The sequence below is a fragment of the Harpia harpyja genome, chromosome 18 (assembly GCF_026419915.1).
Source record: "Harpia harpyja isolate bHarHar1 chromosome 18, bHarHar1 primary haplotype, whole genome shotgun sequence".
Lineage (NCBI taxonomy): Eukaryota > Metazoa > Chordata > Aves > Accipitriformes > Accipitridae > Harpia > Harpia harpyja.
Window position 1 is genome coordinate 7,706,915 of NC_068957.1, and position 20,415 is coordinate 7,727,329.

The 20,415-nt window shown below is 51.7% G+C and overlaps 2 protein-coding genes across 8 annotated transcripts in view; one reads left to right on the top strand and one right to left on the bottom strand.

Moving 5' to 3' along the window:
• Positions 1-4,622: 4,622 nt before the first annotated feature.
• On the bottom strand, positions 4,623-7,078 carry SOWAHD (sosondowah ankyrin repeat domain family member D). Of its 2 annotated transcripts, XM_052814102.1 has the most exons (2): positions 5,940-7,078; positions 4,623-5,154 (listed from the first exon to the last, which is right to left on the bottom strand). In XM_052814102.1, the coding sequence occupies exons 1-2, from the start codon at positions 6,811-6,813 to the stop codon at positions 5,015-5,017; spliced, it is 1,014 nt and encodes a 337-aa protein (XP_052670062.1). In that variant the 5' UTR covers positions 6,814-7,078; the 3' UTR covers positions 4,623-5,014. The 2 variants fall into 2 exon arrangements, with proteins under 2 accessions (XP_052670062.1, XP_052670063.1); XM_052814103.1 differs by having other exon boundaries at positions 5,041-7,078.
• A 2,544-nt stretch (positions 7,079-9,622) lies between these two features.
• SEPTIN6 (septin 6) overlaps positions 9,623-20,415 on the top strand; it is a 32,638-nt gene continuing 21,845 nt past the window's right edge. For all 6 annotated transcript variants that reach the window (XM_052814096.1, XM_052814099.1, XM_052814097.1 and 3 more), the window contains exons 1-2: positions 9,623-9,733; positions 16,453-16,567. In XM_052814096.1, the coding sequence (XP_052670056.1) occupies positions 9,707-9,733; positions 16,453-16,567 (142 nt within the window). In that variant the 5' untranslated portion in view covers positions 9,623-9,706. The remainder of the gene's footprint in view (positions 9,734-16,452; positions 16,568-20,415) is intronic.

Genomic DNA, 20,415 nt, shown 5'->3' on the forward strand with positions numbered 1-20,415 from the left:
ACAGCGTTGTCAGAACTTGCTAAAGATGTGTCTGTATAGCTGCTGGGTGCATTTTATGGGGCTGGAAAGCAAAGCACACTGAAAATGCTCATCTGGGGTAAGGTGGCTTCCCGTTCGAGGTGTGCTGTGGTAGGTGAGGGAGATCCAAACTAGCAAAACCTTTTGCTAAACCAAGTCACTCTCCAGTTACCTCCCTCTCTTACATTATGCTTACACGTTGGATGCATGTATGTTCCGTATGGGTGGCTTCTGTCACAGCTGCAGATTCTCGACTCCGCCATTGTCTCCCACATGGCCCTTTTGAATGTCCAGGGTAGACCCCATAGTAAAGTGTAGCTAGGCCTGTTGGTCAGTCGGAAAACATTTTTACATGCCCAGAAGTCCTATAAAAATACTTGCCCAGGGAGTGAGAATGCGGAGCTGAGAACAATCAGTGATACTGAATACCAAGATGACCTGTTCTGCGCCTAGGCAGCGTACTGCCAAGGCTGCCCCTGAACACCCCCCCCGCGTTAGCTGCAGGTGGCTCCTCGTGAGCCTCACACCTGCGGTCAGCCGAGGATGGCGGCTTCTTACCCCGCGTGGGTCTGGCCCCTGCAGCACTGGGAGCTGCTCTCAGGCAGGGCATGGGGCAGGGCAGCCCTTGGAGCCTGGGGCTAAGATCCTGGCTGGGGAGTGGATGCAGTGGAAGAATCAAATGAAAGAAAGTTTCACAAAGGAGGAGGAAAGGGAAGAATACAGCAAGGGCAGTGGATAGATTTGTCTCCTATAAAATGCAATATTCCTATAGGCTGTAGTACATAATGTCTGCATGTTCCCTAGAATGTGTAATAGCCTCCTGAGTTTTGTTCGAAGCTCTGTGTTGGCTTGATCAAGTTGGTCTTGATGCCAGCCATAGGTGGAGCTTAATTTAAAACATTCTCAGCAGAAGGGTGGTAACTCAAGATGTTGCTCAAAGGAAGAGTTAGCAGCTATTTTAAAAAGGGGAGAGAGGAAAGAAAGGATTAAACTGCTCCGAGTAGTGAGCCCTCCAGCTGCCTGATGCCGGCATTCTCTGCTGGGGCCTGTGAAACATCACATATTCACTGCAGGGAAGTGGAGGAGGAGGCGGCTGTGGCTCGGTACCGAGTCCTGCGTGGCTGCTGCTCCTTTCCCTTCTGCAGTGCAGACCTGGGATAGGTGCTGTGGTCAGCAGGAAGTAACGGAAGGTGCAAGCCTGTTCTTGGATGTGGCTGCGGCAAAGCCCATCCTGATGCTCAGAGCTGCGAAGGTGCTGTTTTCTGGGTTCAGCCTGCCGTGGTGGCTCAGTTCCTGGGTGGCAGCTTCCTGAGGAAGCTTCAGGCTACCACACCTGTGTTGCTGCTTTTCATGTTGAAGGTACATAGATTTATCTCCTTCGCGTTACAATTCATAGCAAATAATGCTGGGCAGCAGCATGTACCAAGCATGTGTAAATGCGTAACAAATACACGCCTCGCTCAGAGTTCATGACGGTCTCTCCCTCCTAAGGTGTGCTGGAGGTTTCTGTGAGCACAGGAGAGCAAGGCTGGGATTTTTACCAACTTCAGGACACTTCAGAAGTATCTTCTAGCTTCTTTTCCTGTCTGGTAAGAGTCTGTTTTCGGCTTCGTTATCAGGGGGAAGCAGTAAGTCCCTGCAACAGGAAAGCAGCAAACAGTATTGCCAGAGATGTTTCAACAGAGGCCCATGTGCTGCAAACACTTTTGCCCCAATGGTTTTTAAATCTCTTCTGTGCTCTTCTCTTTGAAGCAAGTGTTTGGGAAATAACAGCACTGCTGAGGATCAAAGATCAGCCTTGGAGCCCTGTGAACCACCCCCTGCCTCCTCATCACCACTGCCGGCAGGCAAAGCTGCTCGCAGACTTTCTCTTTAATTGTGTCTATGAGGACCTGGCTGAGGAGGCAAAAAGTAATTTTATGGACTTGAGAATGGAAAGAGACAGTTTTCTCCATGGCATTTCTGGGAAAGCTTTCCTGAGCAATAGATTGAACTATTTATTACTATTTAGTAGAGAGTCTCCCTATTACTATCATTACTGTGCTATTTTTATTAGATGGAAGCAGCTTCTACCAAGGAGCTGCTTTGGAAAATAACCCCTTCTATTATTTTTCCCCATTTGACTGAATCTGCTTTTCAAATTGGACATTAAGGGATAGCACGAAGCAAGTTTGGTACAAATTAAAATTGGGTTTAAATCAGTCTTCTGCAGAACCTTAAGCAACACAAATACCTCTGGGTTTAAATTATTTCTGTTGTTTCTGTGGCAGCTCCCTTTGCCCTCTCCTTCCCTGTAAGAGTTGCGAGGGCTATCAGGGATCTCTGCAGAACTGGGCTAACATGCGATAACAGACATCAACAGAAGCGTTAAAGAAAAAAATCTAAATAATTTGCATATTCTAGTCCATTAATTTGGGTGGATATGCTTTTGTTTTCTGAGTGAGAAGCAAAGTTAGAGCTGATTGTATACTTGAGGAATATTTTTTAAACCTGTCTGTATTTCCAAACGGGCTGCCCCTCGGTAGCTATGAAAATAAACTGCGCAAGACAGGGGTGGGTCACTGGAAGTGGCATGGTGTTTGGGGCAAACACCATGTACAGCAGCAGAAAGGGTACTGCGATTTGAAGAAGATCCTTTTTTTGCTCTGTGGAGAGGAACCCTTGCAGGGCAGTTAAGGCAGGGGATGGCGTTGATGAGTGTTTTGTAACACCACCCAGAGAAGCAGGGCTGTGGTCTTGCTCCTTCTGAAGTGCCTGCCTAATTTGCCTCAGAGCAGAATACAGCTTCAAACCCCCAACCAAAAGATGGGGGGAAAAGCTGCCTTTAGGGGGTTTTGGTTAGCTGTCAAGGGGAGGCATATAGTCATATTTAAGTGTAGCATTTGCCAGTTAAACTTTACTCTCGAATGGAACATTGAAATCCAAGTTTCCTGGTAGAGTGTGACTAAGCTGCAGGTACAAATGCCAAGGAAACAGCTCCTTCAAGGGAATTCTCACTAATTCCACTGTTTACTCTGTTTCTTACTCAGAGGAGGATGTAAGAGCAGTCCCGTGCCCTCTCCCCGGCAGCGTGCTGCCGCAAAAGGGTGACAGAGGACTAACAGGTCAAAAAATATTTCATCAGACATGCACCCACCTATCTTACCAAGAGCACTTTGGTTACCAGAACTAAAGATAGCAGGTGTTTTGACATCAGTACTTCTCATGGAGTTTGTGCTGGTGTGACCAGACTTGTTAGAAGCCAGCCTGCTGTCCTGTGACATTGATGTGGCCAGAGAAGTTCTGGAAGGAGCTATGTTGCCATAGTCTTTAATCTATTAGAGTTAAAGCATTACAAAACCGGTGTAGATCAAGCATTAAATCCATTCCCAGTGTGTTTTGTATGTCTCTGCTGCTGACCTCAGTGATTAAAAAGATGTCCAGACACATCTACGTGTCCATCCAGTCACCTGGACTGGACACTGTCCAGTCACTGGATCACTATCCGCTCATCTGGAGGCTGTTCTTCCATGTTGTCGTGGTTTAACCCCAGTTACCAACTAAGCACCACGCAGCCGCTCACTCACTTCCCCCACACCCAGTGGGATGGGGGAGAGAATCAGAAAAAAAAAGTAAAACTTGTGGGTTGAGATAAGAACAGTTTAATAGCACAGAAAGGAAGAAAATAATTATAACAACGATAATAAAATGACAATAATAATAAAAGGATTGGAATATATAAAACAAGTGATGTACAGTGCAATTGCTTACCACTCGCCAACCGATGCCCAGTTAGTTCCTGAGCAGCGATCCACCCCCAGGCCAACTCCCCCCAGTTTATATACTGGACATGACGTCACATGGTATGGAATACCCCTTTGGCCAGTTTGGGTCAGCTGTCCTGGCTGTGTCCCCTCCCAACTTCTTGTGCCCCTCCAGCCTTCTTGCTGGCTGGGCATGAGAAGCTGAAAAATCCTCAACTTCTTGTAAACACTACTTAGCAACAACTGAAAACATCAGTGTGTTATCAACATTCTTCTCATACCGAACTCGAAAACATAGCACTACACCAGCTTCTAGGAAGACAATTAACTCTCTCAGCTGAAACAAGGACACATGTATCGTCCACTGCAGACTGGGTTATCCCAGTGCACAGGCAGCATTTCAGAGCAGAGTCTGAATATGAACAGAGTTTGCTCAGGGTCTGTGAAACCCACAGGCTCAAGTTCTCCAGAGCGAGTTACCCATGTATCATTCTGCATCAAGGTGCAAATTCACCTGCGCAGCCAGGCGAGAGATTATTTTGAGTCCCTCGGTCACCTCTGCAGACCCCCAGAAAGGCAGCTGGAAAGATTTAACCACGACTCCCATCTGAGGTGTCTCCACGAGGGCTGCTGCTCTGCAGTGGGGAACAGAAACTCCCCAGTTGCTGTCTGAGAGTCACTTCTCAAATGGGACTGCTATTTAAGGGGGTAGAAATGGTCTCATGGTGATAAAAAAGAGGAAGGGGCAATTGTTTTTCTGGAGATATTTTGAAGCAGCCCTGGCCTTCGAGAATGTGAAAAGCAAGTTGAAATCAGCTGGGCAGAGTTCCATTTGGTGAACAAAACACAAACAGGCGAGCAGAGGCTTTGCCCTTTTAATGCAGTTACCGGTACATACACGTGGGGTTATGCTGCTACAGGGATGTTTCTCGAGAGTTGAATTTTTGAGCATAACCTCAGTAACAACAAAGATAATCTCACAGCCTTCATACCTTTTCCATGGTTTTGAGCAATGAATCATCTTTCCAGAGCCGCTCCTGGACTCCAGTCCCTGCAGGAGCCACCCCAAGCCACCCCACTGGGCATCCCTCCTGCCTCCTCCGCTCCGGCCCCCATCCCCAGTGGGGCTGAGCGCCTCAGGCTGCCCTGGACGGGGGTCCCCAGGGAAGGGCTGCCAGGGGGACTTGTCTTGCACTTTGAAAGACTTCTCTGGGTCCAGCCTCCTCTGGCAAACGGGCACTCCAGCTCTTACTTTACTGAGAAACAGCTTTATCTGTCATAAACAAACAGCAACCCAGAGGAGGCGCATGTGGCAGAGATCTGGGGATCTCACAGGGAGCTGGAAAGCGATTGCAGCTCGGTGGCACGGTCTGCTTGTCTGTACCCGCTCTCCCTGCCGGCAGAGAAGCGTACATAAAAAAGTGTTTGGGAAGGGGGTTGTTTCTGAAGCCATACTTTCTTCTCCATTGTCAGCCCAGTGCCAGGCCTCTGGCATCTCAGAGTATGGTTGTGAAATATTTAATTATATTCTGCCAGTGTCTCCGTCCAGGCACCCAAGGCACCATGACCAGTCCAGCCTCACAGCATTGCTGGGAGCCAGGGCAGTGCCGACAGCCTCATTTTACAGGTGGGAGAACCAAGTCACCGAGTTGCTGTGCGACCTACCTTCAGTCACACGCAAAGTCTGCCGGCAGCCCGGGCCAGGCAGCCCAAACGTCCACCCCCGGCCCCCAACACGGGACACCACCTCCCGTAGTGGGTCAGCATGCCCCCACGGGCACACGGGGTGTCGGAGAAGCAGCTCCCTGCAGCAGGGCTGGCACGTGAGCCCCCACCGTGGGGCTCTGCTGGGCTGCAGCAAGGAGTCCCCATCAGCAGGGGCAGGGGGCAAAACCCCCTCCAGGGACAGGTGGTTTTTTGGAAGGGCTGTCCCCAGGCAGTGCTCCCGATGGCTGTGGTTGCTCCACACACGCTCACGCTGGCACAGCCCCAAAAGACCAGGCGAGACCTGGGGTTTGGAGGCGAATGGACCAGGGGAGCTTCAGCGCTCTTGGAAGAAAGCAGACGCCTGTCTGACAAAGGCCCGGAGTGTCGACAGGCACCAGGAGCGCTGGGCTTTCCCCGCAGCCCCGGAGTCCACACAGTCCCGCCCTGCCCTGGCCTCTCCGGATGACTTACAGTTGTTGTTGGTGTTGTGAGAGCCCAGCTGGACCAAGTCCTCCTCCAAGGCCCCCGCCAGCTCCTTCAGCTCCCTGGAGGTGTCTGCCCTCAGGTACTGCCAAGCCTTGCGCCCGTTGTGGTCCCTGCGGCTGGTGTCCGCCCCGTAAGCTCCCACCAGCACTTTGATGAGCAGCTCGTGTCCCTGCAGGGCAGCCAGGTGCAAGGGGGTGAGCCCGCCGCTGGCGGTGGGGATGTTCACGTTGACGGGATAGCCCTTCTTCTGGGCGTGGGACATGACCTGGATGAAGCTCTCATGGTGACCATGCTTGGCAAGCCAGTGGAGAGCGGTGAAGCCCGTCACAAAGTCTTTCCTGGTCAGCAGGCTGGGATCCAGGTCCATCAGCCTGACGATGTTGTCCGCATCGCCCTGGGCCACCGTCAGCAGCCACTCGTGCTCCAGGGGATCCAGGGCAAGGGACAGCACCTCGGGGCTCTGCTCGGGCTTCTGCTCTTGGTGTGGCCCTGCAAGGAGACTGCTGCTGTTGGACGTCTTCTGAGCGGTGGCGAACCGCATGGTGCTGCCGGGGCTGTTGCTCTGCAGGAGGATTTCCTTCAGCTCCTTCCTCCGGGTACCGCTGGGGCTGACGGAGAGCCTGCCTGCAGTCCTACCCCAGCTCCCCAGGCCTTGGCTGCCCCAGCCGGCGCTCCTGTTGGTGTCCATCTTCTGCAGCGGATGGAAACGCTCTCTGGTCCCCGTGGCGGCCGGCCAGAGATGGGAGCTGCGGGCTAGGCTCCCCGCTTGGGGCTGGGCGGCTTCCAGGAAGGCGAACGTCCGGACGATGCCAGCTACCCTCTGCCCTGCCGGGCCTCGCTCCCGCTCCCGCCGGGCCATGGCGGTGCCTTCTGCGGGGCTGGCCGGCAGCCCGGCTCCCCGGCAAGGCACAGCTCGCGGCTCGCGCTCCCCAGCTCTCACCCCACGCTTCCTGCCTCGGCGTTAGGCGAAGGAGGAACCAACCCTGCACGGCAGGAGGGTATGCTGGGCATGGTGGCGGATCCGCGGCGCTGCCACACTACCGGGGCGGTGCAGGCGACCTTTGGTCATCCTACGTCTGTGGCTGCTGCCGGCGCTGGGCACGGCCGCAGCCGTGGGCCGTCCGCTCCCCCCCCAGGACCCGCTCGCCTGCGGTATCCAGAGGGAGAGCGGGCGTGCGCGCGGGGGCCGCGGGGAGCGTGCGGCACCGCTGGGGCGGGCAGAGGCGGGGGGGGGGGTCCTGGGCAGCCCGATGCTGGGGCTATGGAAAAAATTGGATTAACTGGGTTTTTCTCTGTGAATAGTCTCGTTTAGCACTTGTGGCTTAGCATTAGCAGCTGAAGTAGCTGAAGCCTTAGGCCGCGAGAGCTGACCAAGCGTCAACTTTTGATAAAACTAATGCTGCTAACAAAGAACTCAGTGGATACGAGCGGAATGAAGAAGATGAGGACCAAGGAGACAATTCCAGGAGAATGAGGTAACCTCAGAAGAAGGCCAGCCCAGCGACAGTGAAAACCAGTAAGAAATCAAGAGACCACTGACCAGAATTAAATGATTGGACTTAGGGATCAGGTGATGGGTGGTACAGGTATAATTGGGAGGTGTGAATTGGGGTGGGGGTCCCTCTCCAGAGGCACCCAGCTCAAGCTGTAACCAAAGAACTAATACAAGACTAATTGGAAACCTTCACTTGGACTTGGCATTCTCAGCAGGATCCTAGGTTCAGACCCTGTCATGGTGGCTGGCGTGTGTAAATCTATAACACTGGTCCTGGGGACGCCCCAAAGCGCCGGGTGCCTTGCTGAGGCACCTGCCTTACAGCTCCCCCCCAAAATTGCCCCCCACCGTTGCAATGCTTCTCCTTGGTGCTGTGCTCAGGAAGGCTGAGGGTACTGCCCCAAGGGGCCGCTTCCCCAGTCACCAGTGGGTCTCCATGCTGTAAGGGAGACCCAGCCCAGGGCGGTGTTTTGGGTCCCTTGCCACCCGATGTTTCAGCCCAGCAGCATTTTGGCCTTCCTCTCTTGCTGTGTTTCACTTCCCAGCAAGGCCCCGTGCCCTGCACTGTTGGCAGCTGCAGCCACCAGCAGGTTGTACCCTAATTTTGTTAGGAATCAGGACAAACTCCTCTGCCCCAAAAGCCCCCAGTCCTGTTTCTTCAAAGGCCTTTCTTATCCATGACTCCTCAGATACCCATAGCATGGCTGAACTGCCACCAGGTGGTTTTGTGACTGATTTGACAGCTAAGAGCCGTGCCAGCCCCTTCAACCCTTTTCTTTGCCTTCCCTAAGCTTTAGCCCTGCTCTAACCTGCCCCAGGTTGGTCGTCAGCCCTGGAGGGAGCTTTGCCTTTCTCCAACCACTTGGACCAGTTTTTCTGGGATGTGTGGGGAGCCGGCGTCATCCCATAAAGCCCAAATGACTGGTGGTGAAAAAATAATTGTCCCCTTGCTCCCTTTCTGGCGCTGCCTGGTTTTGTCACTGGCTGTTGGTGGCTTCTGCGGGCTCAGGGAGGCAGCGAACTGGACCCACACAGCCGTGGGATCCTGGGGAACGGTTTAAAACACTTGTTGGGTGGCAACTGGGGAAAACAAGGAGGGAAATGAGGGCACCGATGCAAAGCACCCCTTTAGGGCCACCCTGGTTGTGCCTGCATTAGGGACTGGTCACACTGGTGAGCTCTGACCAGGCTAAAACTGGGGTGCCAAACCTGTGGGCTTTCCTAGGGGGTCCCAGGGGCTGGGAAAGTTACTTGCTTTGGGTGAGGACTGAGGTTCCTCTCTCTCAGCCTTTGTTTGATGCTCGTGCTGGCATCAAACGAAGGGAAACCCGAGTGGCACCACCTACACCCTGAAAGCAGCAGATGGGCTTATCCAGCCCCTGCCCGCCAGGCCGGGGAGCGGAGGCTGCATCCAAGGGCCGAGAGGGGCCGGGGAAGGGGCCGTACTGCCGCTGGACGAGACATCGGCACAGCCGCCATCAATCGGTGTCCGAAGCGAGCGCGAACCGTCCCGACGGACCTCCGGCAAAGTGCGCAAAGCGCACAGACGTTTTATTTTCAATAGCAAGTGACTTACTGAGGCTGGGACACCTCAGACCCGAACCGTAAACCCCAGCCCAGGCTCAGCGCTGCACGGCTCTGCCCTAGCCCTGCCCGGGTGCGCGGCCCGGGTTACCAGAGGGGCCACCGGGCACGGTCCCCCCGGGCCTGCCCTGAGGAGCCAGTGCGGGGGAACCCATCACCCTGCCGGGAGCGGGCAGGGGCCGGGGGAGGCCGCGGTGGCGGGCAGGGCGAGGCCGGGCTGTAGGCAGCGGCCCGCCGGACAGCCCGCGGAGCACTGGCAGCGGGTCCGGGGCCTGCGGAGCCGCTGGCGGGGGGCCCAGCCGCCCGCCCAGGCGCCGCTCGCCGCCGCCCCGGCTGCCTCCGGCGCCCTCAGCCCGCCGGGCCCCGCGCCCCGCCACACTGTGGCGGCGGCCCCGCCCGCAGCCCGGGCTGCACCATCGCGGGCGGCCGCGGGGGGGGGAGACGGGCAGCCCCGCGCCTCCCGGAGCGGGAGGGCGGCGGCGGGACCGAGCCGGGCGGGGGAGCGGGGGGGAGGGGCGGGGCGAAGGGGCGGTGGCGGGGGGGGGCGCGGGGCTGGGCGGGGCCGGGGGCGCGGCGGGTTCGGCCCCCCCCCCTCCCCCTCGCGCGGCGTCGCGGTGGGCGCGCCCGGAGCCGCCCGCCGGGCCGGGGCGGGCGCTGTGGCGGGCTCGCAGCGATGGCGGCGGCCGAGGTGGCGCGGCAGGTGGGAGCGGGCGCCGGGCGGCGGCGGCCTCCTGCGGGCCGGGCATGGCCGGGACGGCCGGCGGCAGCGCCTGGCATGGCCGGGGCGGCGGGCCGGGGCGGGTCGAGCCGGGCCGGGCCGGGTCGGGGTGCGCTGGGTGGGGCGCGGGCTGCGGGGGTACCGGCGTGGGGCCTCCCGCGGGCTCCGGGGTTCGGCCCGGGGCGGCGGCGGCGGCCTCTGAGGGGGGTCGGGGTTTGGGGGCCGCTCTGAGGGGAGCCGGGGTTACCTGGGGGAAGGGAGGTTTGGGGTCCCCCCCCGCCTGCTGGCTGCGGGGCCGCAGCCCGGCCCGGCGACCTTGGGCTGCCCGCACCGGGTGGGCCCGGGGGTCCTGCCCCGCCGGTTCCTCCGTCCCTGGGCCCCACCGCGGTCGCAGAGGGACCCGCAGCGCAGCCCGGGGCTGGCCGGACTGCCGTGCTGGGGAGGCCTCATCCTGCACCCTTGCCCTGGGCTGGGGACCCCTCGCCAGGCCAGGGTGTGGTAGCGGGTGAAGCGCTCCTTGGCATCCCCATCTCTCCAGGGATGCTGTTCTCCTCCCAAAGAAACCGTCATCCCGTGCTCGTTAGGGCGTGACGCGGAGAAGGTCGTCAGTCCGGCACCGTGTGCTGCGGAGGAACCGTGGGAGCCCTCGCCGAACGTTGGCACCGCATCCCTGCTACGCTTTGTCCCCGAGGGTCCCCCCGTGGTGCTGTCCCCAGTGTCATCCCCGGGTGCCCCATGGGCACACCTGCCGCCGCCGGTGCTCGCCTGCCTTCCTAGCGCAGCGCAAAGCTCTCTGCGTGCCTGCGGAGAATTATCCAGAAGAGGAGCAGAGGGAGTTGAGCCACCTCTGCGTTTGTTAGAGGAATGCTAAGGAGGCATCTGTAGCGCGTTTGCATGCGGAAGCGTTTTGTCTGTGATTTGATGGGCTTCCAACTTTTGTGTCCGTGCGTTAGTACAGAAATAATACTTGAGATGAATGCTTGCCATTTTGTCTTCAAAGCAGTAGGTTTTAGCATGGACCAAATCTTGTTGAACGGGTAGATGTAGCCATTCCTTGCCAGTTTGTGATGTTATTTCCTCCTGGACGTACCCATTGCCTTGTATGTGACTGCCAGGGTATGTAAAGTGACTCACTTGCTCCCCTGTCTTTTAAGGAAATTGAGCGTTAGGCTTTCCTAAGATAATGCACAGGAGTTTCAGACATCTGCTAGTGGCCTGGAATGAATTGTGATACAGCACAGCCTCTCTTTGGAGGCAAAAGGGAAAGCTAGCTGTGAGACGGACGTGAAATTAGTGTGCTGCAAATTGAAAATGTCTTTGTCCAGACAGACGACTTGTCAGCCCAGGTCTTCGGCATCCGGTCGCGGCTGGGGTTTGTGGAACAGTCAGCCGTAACATCCTGGTGATGCAGAGGGCTGCCGGGTTTGTGTTGACAGGGTTAAACACGTGCGAGAGCTGGGGTTGGGTATGTAGGGGAGTTGGGGTCACCACCCTGCCTCTGTCCCAGCAAACCCTTGATCTAAACCGGCATTTATTGTGGAGATGGTCGGGTGCAGGATTTAAATGCTGAGACCCACAGGGGATGTGTCCACCCTGCTCCCCGTGGGTGGTAGACAGGTGCAGAGGACCGGCTTGCCGGGCACTGTCTAACTCTCAATCTCTGTAGTACAGGTCAGAAAAATCAGTAAGACTGCTGATATAGATACGTATTTTTTTAATTGCTGGAGGAGACTTCTGGGAACGTATCCAAACAGCATGGCATTTCTGCAGCCCTTTGGCAGGGGCATAAAGAAATGTAATCTTAAGAGCTGTCAGAATTTGAGATTTCGGAAGCACTTGACTGTTTGTGAACGTTGAATGGCTGAATGATGCAATGCGCCTGAAGAGGGTGGTCAGTGGTCAGAAGCTTTGGTGAGACGTTTCTTGCTTTCCGTGGTGGTTGATTCAGAATTCTTTCTCTCCCACTTTCCTGTTATTTTTCTTTTATATGTGTCCTGACAATTTGTTATCAGCCAAGCAAGGAAAAGAAATACAAGGTCTTTATCTACACTTTACATTCCTGCTTTGCATTTATCTCATGAAGGATGTTTATACTGTCTGCTGGATAATTCTCTCATTGCATAAGAGAATTGCACACTTGTACAAGTGAGAAGTAATTGGTACAAGTGTTGTTCTAATTTGCTGTTTAATCAGAGCCAAATGCAGTCTGGGGAAGTGGATGCCATAACACCGAGGTCATGAGAAGGGATCTGATGTTGTTCTGGCTTAAAGATGATGTGAAAAACTGTGGTGTGGAAACCTGAATTGAGGTTCTGCCTTGCTTTGTGATTTGTCATTTGACTTCTTGTGCAAGAGTTGCCTCGGGTATAGAGGTTAACCCCCCAGGTCTCAGCGTTATGGGGTGGCAGAGGGGCAGGGGAGTGGGTGCTGTGAGCATCGGCAGTGGTTGTGGAACCCTGTGAGCACTGCTTAATTTGTTTTTGTTGAGGGATGGTGCTGTTGTGTTTGTCGCAGCCGTTTGGAAATCTTCTGAAGAAAGTCTCCACAGCCTCGGTGTCTGAAGTGATTCTCATCTGGGGAGAGGTGGGAAATTGCGTCGGAAGTACTAAATGTCAGCTGTCAGCGTCCTAAACAGAAACACTCTTTTCAATTAGATGCAGAAGAAGTATTGTACTGCAGTCTTTGGGAGCGTTTTCTTGTTGCACAGGCCTCGTTTGGACATGGGGTCCCTTGGGTTCAGAGCTGTAGCATTCTTTATGTGCTGTGCTCTGCCCGAATATTGCCAAGTGGAGGCTTTTCCTTTGCCCTGGTGTCCTTTTTCATTGTTCCTTTAGTCCAGGCCACCAGAAATTGTCCTGAGTATGGAGTGTTGATATTTGCAATGAACAGCACTGTGTCTCGGGGGGGATGCTCTGCTTTATCTCCACAAAGCAGTAATAGCCTCTTGGCGCTCCGAGGACGTTGGAGGTGACAGCACTGTACCTACTTGTGTAAGGCAGATCACGGCAGAGACGCACATTCAACAAGATTTTCCTTTAATCGTTTTTTCATCCTGAGGACCCTGGAGTGATTCAAACACCTGGAGTCTAAATCTTGCCCATTTTGTGTAAACCGATATTTAATGTGCAGTGCTTTCAGGCTTGGGGTCATTTATTATAACATCTTTGTATTTTCCATACATTTCTGATAGTTCTCGGTAAGAATCAGAGTAGGCCGGGCTGGTTTCTGTGGCAAGGAAAAGCCCTAACAAAAGGTGTGTAAATCCTCCAAAGACAGGGAAAAAATAAAATAACCTCTCCAACTGGCTACTTTTTACTTTCACTCCACAATAGCTCTGCCTGGTAATGCAGCAAGAGAGCGTGTTGCTCTTTTTGTTCTTTTAATCTTGTTTGTGGCAAACACGCTTTGCTTCCTCCCGAGCAACAACAGCCCATTCTATCCTAAGGGGTCACTCTGTGTATGTGGGGGGAAAGAAAAGGCATCTGGTGTCTTGGTGTGGTGCCAGTGTTCACACTGGCTTCCCAGAGATCCCATCTTTGTCTTTGTTCCAAGAAGATGCTAACTTAAAATAGAGAGTATGGAAGGACTCTCAGCCATCCAGTGCTCACTGATGCTGGTGGAAAAAGCCTTCACACGGACAATAGCTAAACCTTGCTTGCCTTGTTGGTACCTCTTCACACGTTTTAAATTTGCCCTGAAGGATTGTTTTTTGAAGATAAATCATGGAAGATAGCTCTTGAACAGTTTTTCAGCAAAAAGCTTATATAAGCTTAGCATATTTTCCTTCAGTTTTGAACAAGGTAATACAAATCTACATTTAATGTACAGGCAGGATGACTAATCGCTGTGTTCATATGTTGTTTATGATGGTGCTGTTTATATATAGCAGTATTTGGGATACAGAGACACCACTTCGTGCGTGAAGTCTGGTGACTTGCACTGTTTCTTGGTGGATCAGATAGAAAATGTTCCTTTTCTCTCTGCAGGTCTGGTAATTGCTGACAACTTTCTGAGGTGTGTCAAAACCAGTCTGACCTTAAAACATTATTTCTTTTTTTTTTTTTCACTGCATCCGATTCCTTGATGCCTTGGCCAAGCAGGCTTTGGATTTTTAGCCAGAGTAGCACAGTATACCTCATGGCTGCGTACTTAACATGACGGCTCAGCTGCTGTGACTGGAAATCAGATTTTGCAGTACTTGTTTCCTGGCCTGTAGCAGATGTGAAGTGTGGTTTAACTGCATTATGAAACCACAGGTGACTAGAAAAAGAGGCTACAGGAAATGACTTGCAGGCTGAATTCTGTGCAACGGTAAATGCCTCCTCTCAGCCGAGAGCGGCTTAACTTCTACCATTTATTTTGTTCCATCTGGGTCACACTTATATTTAGGGATGAGGAGAAAGTTTGTTCTTAATGAGAGCCTACACTCCCTCCCACATTTCCTGGGGAGGGTAGTGTTCAAACAGCCTTCCAACGGTGCAGTTTTAAGGCTGAGTATTAAAAATACACTTGATATTTCTCCTTCCCCAGGAGTAGTCTGCTTGCGGTTCTCTCATGCGCCTTTGTGGACTCTGTCCACCCATCTGTTCTGCACCGGTGCCATGGTTGGCTTGCTGCAGATCATGAGATACCCCAGTGCTGGGTTTTTGTTTTGGTGAAAGCAGTTTAGGAGAGTTTAGGTGTGTCGTCACAAAATCTGCATGCCTGACGGTCTCCCTTTCTTCTGCTTTAGCTGTTTGTTTGTGAATTACTGAGCCTCGGAGCTGCATCCTCAGAAGGCAAAAACAGAATCTGCTGGGGAACTCGAGCGCCTTCCTGATGAACATGTCGTTTGGAGGCAAGGTGCTCAGGAATTAATAAAACGCCATATTTGGTGAACATCTTGGCAGGAAGAGTCAGACTAATACACAAAATATGGCTAAGGGGAAACATATTTACACATCACAGGGTGGTAAATATGGTTAATGGCTGACGTGTATTTGGAGCCTCGTATTTGAAAAAAAACCCACACCGGCAAAACAGTAACAAGGCAAGTAATCGTAGTCTGAGGCTACTGTAGTAAATGCAGTCTGTGGGGATTTTTTCCTAGCCTAAAATACCAGTGCCATTAACAGAAGAGGGAAAACCAGTATGCCGTCCCTATAAACAGGCTTTCAAGATATGTGAAAATACGATTCTGAAAGAGTAAGTTAAAAATTACACCCTATAAACTCTTGCCTTTTGGCTGTAGTATTTCTTGCGAACTGATGATGTCCCTGAAAGGCCAGAGGGGACTTTTCTGTATTTGACACTAAAATACATTAATACATTGTTAAGAAAAGCCTTTGCTCCAGAGAGGGAAATACCTTTTTGGAGGGCTGCAGGAGGGGAACTTTCCAGTATGCACAAACATGTGGGGTTAGCACCGACTCTCCATTTTGTATGATGCCATTTCTGAGGTTGAGCCTCTGCGTATAGTTCATTACTGTCTGCTGTGCGGATTTGGAACCCAGAGTGCCTTGTCGTACACAAGCCTTTGTGCAATGGCCAGGTGAAAATTTCTGACCCCCCCTCCAGAAGCAAGCGGCCGTGCTGGGTGTGGAGCACAGCGTGAGCAGGAGTTGGAGCTCGGCCGTTCTGCTTCCCAGGACAGAAAGGGGACACCTGGCTGGGGAGACTGGGTTAGTGGTGTCGGGCACAGGAGGGAGCAGGGCGTGGGAGCAGCTTTTCCTGAAGTCGTTTGGGTGGCTGGGCAGGAGAAGCCCATGCCCCCCAGCAGGCAGGTTTGGGTACCTCCACTCCCAAACCTCTGTGCAGGCTCCCTTCTGATGGGGCTGTGTGGTTATGAGCAGCTCAGTTCTGGACACTTTTTCTCAGCTTTTTTTTTCCTGTTTAGTTCCTAGCTTTGAAAGATATGCTCCGAAGCTTGGAGAGCAACACTCAGAGCTGGAGAAGACCTGCTGCCTTGCATGGTCTGGCCTCCTGCCCATGCAAGCATCTTCCTTGCAGCTTCCTTCAGTGATCCCTGATTTTCTGGTGCTAATGTGCGTTTTATAGATTTGGACAGACTCCTGTTTGCAGTCTGAGATTTTCATCTTCGCAACAACATGGAAGATACTGCTGTGTTTGATAGCTTGAAGACTATTCTCTGCTGTTTCTATGCTACAGCACTTGAGCTTTGCAGAGGCAGTGTGTTTGGGTTGTTCATTTACTAGATGTAGGTACAGTTTTCCTAACTGTTTCTAGCTAGTTTCTATAATTGCAGCTGCGAATGTGAGTTACGTGCGAGTTACAATTCACACTAAGTGAATCGTAATAGGCTTATAGGAGGAGGCGTCATTAATACATTCCTTTGCACAGAGGATTCTTTTTGTGTTCAGTGTAAGGTGAGACTTGAGTGTCTACATAATTTCTGAAGAAACAAATGTTTTGCCACCTCTTTATTTCAGCAGCTGTGTTTGGGTACGTGTTTTGCACAGTTTAATATTTTTCTGACGGGGCTACCATCTAATGTGCAGCATATGAAACGTTCTATTTGTGCCGTCTGGATTTGTTTTGGAGGAGAGGGAAGCACACTGACACAATTTACAGTATATGAATTACAGTATGCGTGCAAATCTCTGCTTGGGCTGTGCGGTTGATTCTGCTTGGGAGGTCTTAAGGGTTTATACAGAAAAGTGTATTTTGCTTGAAAATGACACAACTATTTCATTGTATTTCAGGGTGAAGGCTGTCGTACTGTCCCGCTTTCTGGACATGTAGGATTTGACAGTTTGCCTGACCAGCTGGTTAATAAATCAGTTAATCATGGGTTTTGTTTCAACATCCTGTGTGTGGGTGAGTATTTCCATTTTGGGAAGTTCTCTTGCTCAAAAGGGTTTCTCTGCAGCTGGATGTAGCTTGTAGGTGACAGCGTTAACAAGGTAGCTTTGATTTAAATTTCCCCAACTGCTCTGTCTGTTTTCAGTAACAAGATTTACTGGTGCCCTGGGAAATCCCTGCTGGGGATATGCAGTGTGGCTTTCTACCAAGCAGTGAACCATAGAAATAAAATGCCTAAAATCCCAGGCTTTTATGATGATCTTTATTTTCTTAGTAAGTTTGAATTAAATGTTTTTAAAAGAAAATAGGTACTCGTGCCAGAAAACTTTGTTCTGAGGTCTTGTTTGGTTAGGTATTGAATTATTATTATAATTATTTTAACAAAATACCAGTCATGCTCCTCTTAAATCACTAAAAGCTATTTTTTTTTCTCCTCCCTTCTGTGCATACTTGAATTAAAATAGTGTCTGGCCAAGCCTTAGCTGGTCAGACAATCATCCAAGCTGCCATGTGGTATGGATCTCAGCTGGGGTCTGGCGCTGTAGTAGGACTTGGTGTCTGTCCCTGCAGCGTCTGCCCGTCTCACAGGTCTTCCCCAGGGTTAGGATCCCAAATGGTGCCTCCTCGGAGGCACTCCGAGGTAACAGAAGTAAAGTCTTGTATGGCTTTGGTACAGTAGTTTGGTAAGGTGGATAAGAAAATTAATAAGAGGGAATTAATAGTTGTCTGATAGGACAATTAGTTTGTTTTACTGATGCCAGTGCCCTGCCTCTGGGAGCAAGAGGTTATTGTGTGGCCATGGCTGCTCGGAGTAAGCCCTGTCTGCAGATGCTCCCAGCAGTGCCTGGCGTGTCAGAGGGGAGAGCTGCAGCTGTGGATACCTCCTGGGGACTCAGCTGGTGGTCAGCTCTGCACCTGCACAAAGGTTGTCTGTCCCCTCCTGTGAGAGATCCAGCTCATGGTATGGACCTGGTGTTTGCCCAGGACAGGGTTAAGTCTGAGACAAGAGTCGTAGGTCGAGGAGAGGGGAGCTGAGCCCTGTTAAATGGAGCTGAGAGGAAAACTTTCCCTGACAAGGGCATTCGTGCCAAATGATAAACTTTGCTGACAAGCGGAGGTCACTGTCAGGCTGAGTGGCTTAGGTGATTCCACAGTACGTGAATGTGATATGACCTAGTGAAACTCTTGTCCCAAAGACTGAAGCCTTGAAGTATTTCCTTTTGTGCTTACCGAGCTGCTGTGTTTTTTTTCTACAAGTTATAGGTGTAGCAGTGGATGCCTCCTGTGGTTATATGTTCACTTTGATGTGTGGAGAGGAGTTGAATGCTTCTGCTTTCCTCTTTGCAGGACAGAAATGGAATGCATTAATCGCTTGTTGATCTGAATAACAAGGACTTGCCCAGATCAATATGCATTAATTATTAATGTCAGTCTTTTATGAATAGTAATAACATAGACATGGTCAGTCTTGAAATAAAGAAACTTTATAGAAAAAATCAGTAAGTTTCATTAGAAAAAGATGTACAAATCTTGAGTTGAGGAGGTCAGGCTTTAAAATGTGTTTTGAGAGTTGTCTGGTGCCTCTGTTAACTTGTGGTAACAAAGTTAAACTCTTAAACATCCTGGAGAAAGAAAACAAAAAGTCCCAGAGTCCATCTGTAATTTATTCTCTTGGGTCTCACTTGTACAGCAGGAGTTTGGGGTGAAAAATTGAAAGAACAGGGAGCAAATGAGGATTGGGGCCAACAAAACAGCAAATAGATGAACTGATCCCATAGTCAGGCCACCAAGCGTGATAGAAGGGCACTTCATTGCCCCCCGTTTTTCAGCTGTGTGTGTCGTCTGTTGGAGGAAAAATCCAATGACAATTTTGCTCTGCACCATACTGGATCTGAGCCACCGATTCCTCCAGCTCCTGGTGGAGGAGCCAAGGAAAGCTTCAGAAATTGCTCTCAGCAGCACGTCCAGAGTAGAGCAATTTTTAGCTCTTCTCATGCTGAAAGCTATCTCCCCTTTGAGACTAGAGCCAAAGATAGAATAAATGAGCAAACCTCTCATAAGAAGTTAGGGGTTGCGGATGGTTTCTCTGGTATTTTGTTCCTCAGCACAACCACTTTCTTCCTAAAGCTTCCGTGTTAAAATGTTAGTTCCCTCTTAGTTCAGTGCAAAGGCTGGAGAAGTATTTAACGGCTGAGACCTTCTATGCTGACTGTATTTCTCAGTGAGGTGGGGGAAAGAAAGAGGAAGAATAGGCGGATATTTTTTAATGTAAACTTCCTCAGTTTTGCCCGGGGTAGATTATAGTTGCATTAGACTAGTATCCCATTATAAGCAGGAGTTTCCTTCTTCCTCTCTCCTGGGATTTGCAGGGGATTTGTTCTAACCAGCCTATTCAGTGCAATGTGAAACAGCTATTTTGTGGCAGGAATATCTTCTCTTTTCCCAGGGGCTGTACCCCAACTGCTTGAGGTCTCCAAACGAACGAGCCCCTTGGAGTGTGTGAGCTCTCGCTGGCTGGGGAAGGAAGGGATGTGCACAGGTTTCCTCGTGCAGAGCTGCCGTCTGCTCTCCAGCAGGCAGCTTTCTCTGGGGCGATGAGCTGTACAGCCTGGAAGTTGCCCAATGGTTGTTTTTGCGGTCACTGGTGCAACCAGCTGAGGAGAGAACAGGGTTTCCTCAACCAAAAAGCCATCGGTCTCCTCAGCCCTCTTCTGCCTGCTCGCCACTGACACCCTGGGGCGGACAGCAGTGGCGGGGAGCCGGGTAATGCTCTGAGGTGCTTCAGCATCTTTTGTGAGCCCAGGTTGCTCCTCTTGCTCCTGCAGCCCAGCCTTTGCCTTGTGACGGGTGAATCGTGTGGTGTCTCTGAACGCCTGTCGGATGAAAAGAACTATTTTTTCCTCTCTCTGTGAGAGATGGCCTTATCAGGCTGAGCTGCCTCAGGGCTTGTCTCAACAAACCTGCTACATTGGATTAGCTCCCATTTCTTCGCATGAAAGGGCTGTGCATGTGTATACGTTTTCTTTAGGATTGAATTATTTGATATCTGGAGCCATGGTTGTTAATCTCCTGAAGGACAGGTGTTGCTCTCTCGTGAAAGGGTGCTCTTGTGAAAGCTGCTCCATGCCTTTGAACAGAGAAATACTCCAAGGGCTCCTCTGTCCTCCCACAGAGTTGATTGAGGATGATAGGACTGGGGCCTCTTAAATCCTGAGTGATGTGGAGAAAGGGGCCAGTGAGCAGTTGTTTGTTGTTTCACTTAACATGTACTAGGGAAAAGCAAATTAAATTGCCAGGCACAAAAAAGGAGGTACAGCTTTTGTGGTGTATAATTCAGCTTACTGCTGCGAGGTGCTTAGGATGCCAAAATTTCTGTGCAAGGATGAAGCCACGAAGATGCATTCAGCACAAAGATACCCATTTTGGTTTGGGAAGCCAGGAGCTTCCTAAAGGAAGAAGCATTTGCTGTGGGCGCAGCTTCTTCTGTTCCTCCACCTTAGCTGCTGGCTAGTGTCAGAAATGGGTATGGTAGCACCTCACCTCCACCTCTCACCTCATCTCCATCTCACCCAGAGTAGCTGGTGTTGGGTAGCCCTTGTGTTGCTTGCCTGCACAGTATGATGTGTCACTTTGCAGTACCAATGTCTGGATCACTCACTCCTTGCGGCACTGGTGCTTGCTGTCTTTTGGCATGGGCTCTGCCTGGTCGCCAGCTGGAGAGCCCCAGAGAGTGTGAGCAACGTCCTGCCCAGGCAACACAGGGAGGGCAGTCTGGTCCCAGAGCAGAGGATTTCTGTGGAGTAGCTGAAGGGAGGTGAGTGGGTCTTGTCCCAGCTGTGTTTTTGCAAGTGGTGCCACTGCTC

Coding starts and splice junctions, on each gene's coding strand:
- SOWAHD (XM_052814102.1), bottom strand. CDS start 6,813: ATGGCCCGGCGGGAGCGGGAGCGAGGCCCGGCAGGGCAGAGGGTAGCT. Junction 5,155..5,939: donor TCACAACACCAACAACAACT/GTAAGTCATCCG, acceptor CTCTGCCGGCAG/GGAGAGCGGGTACAGACAAG.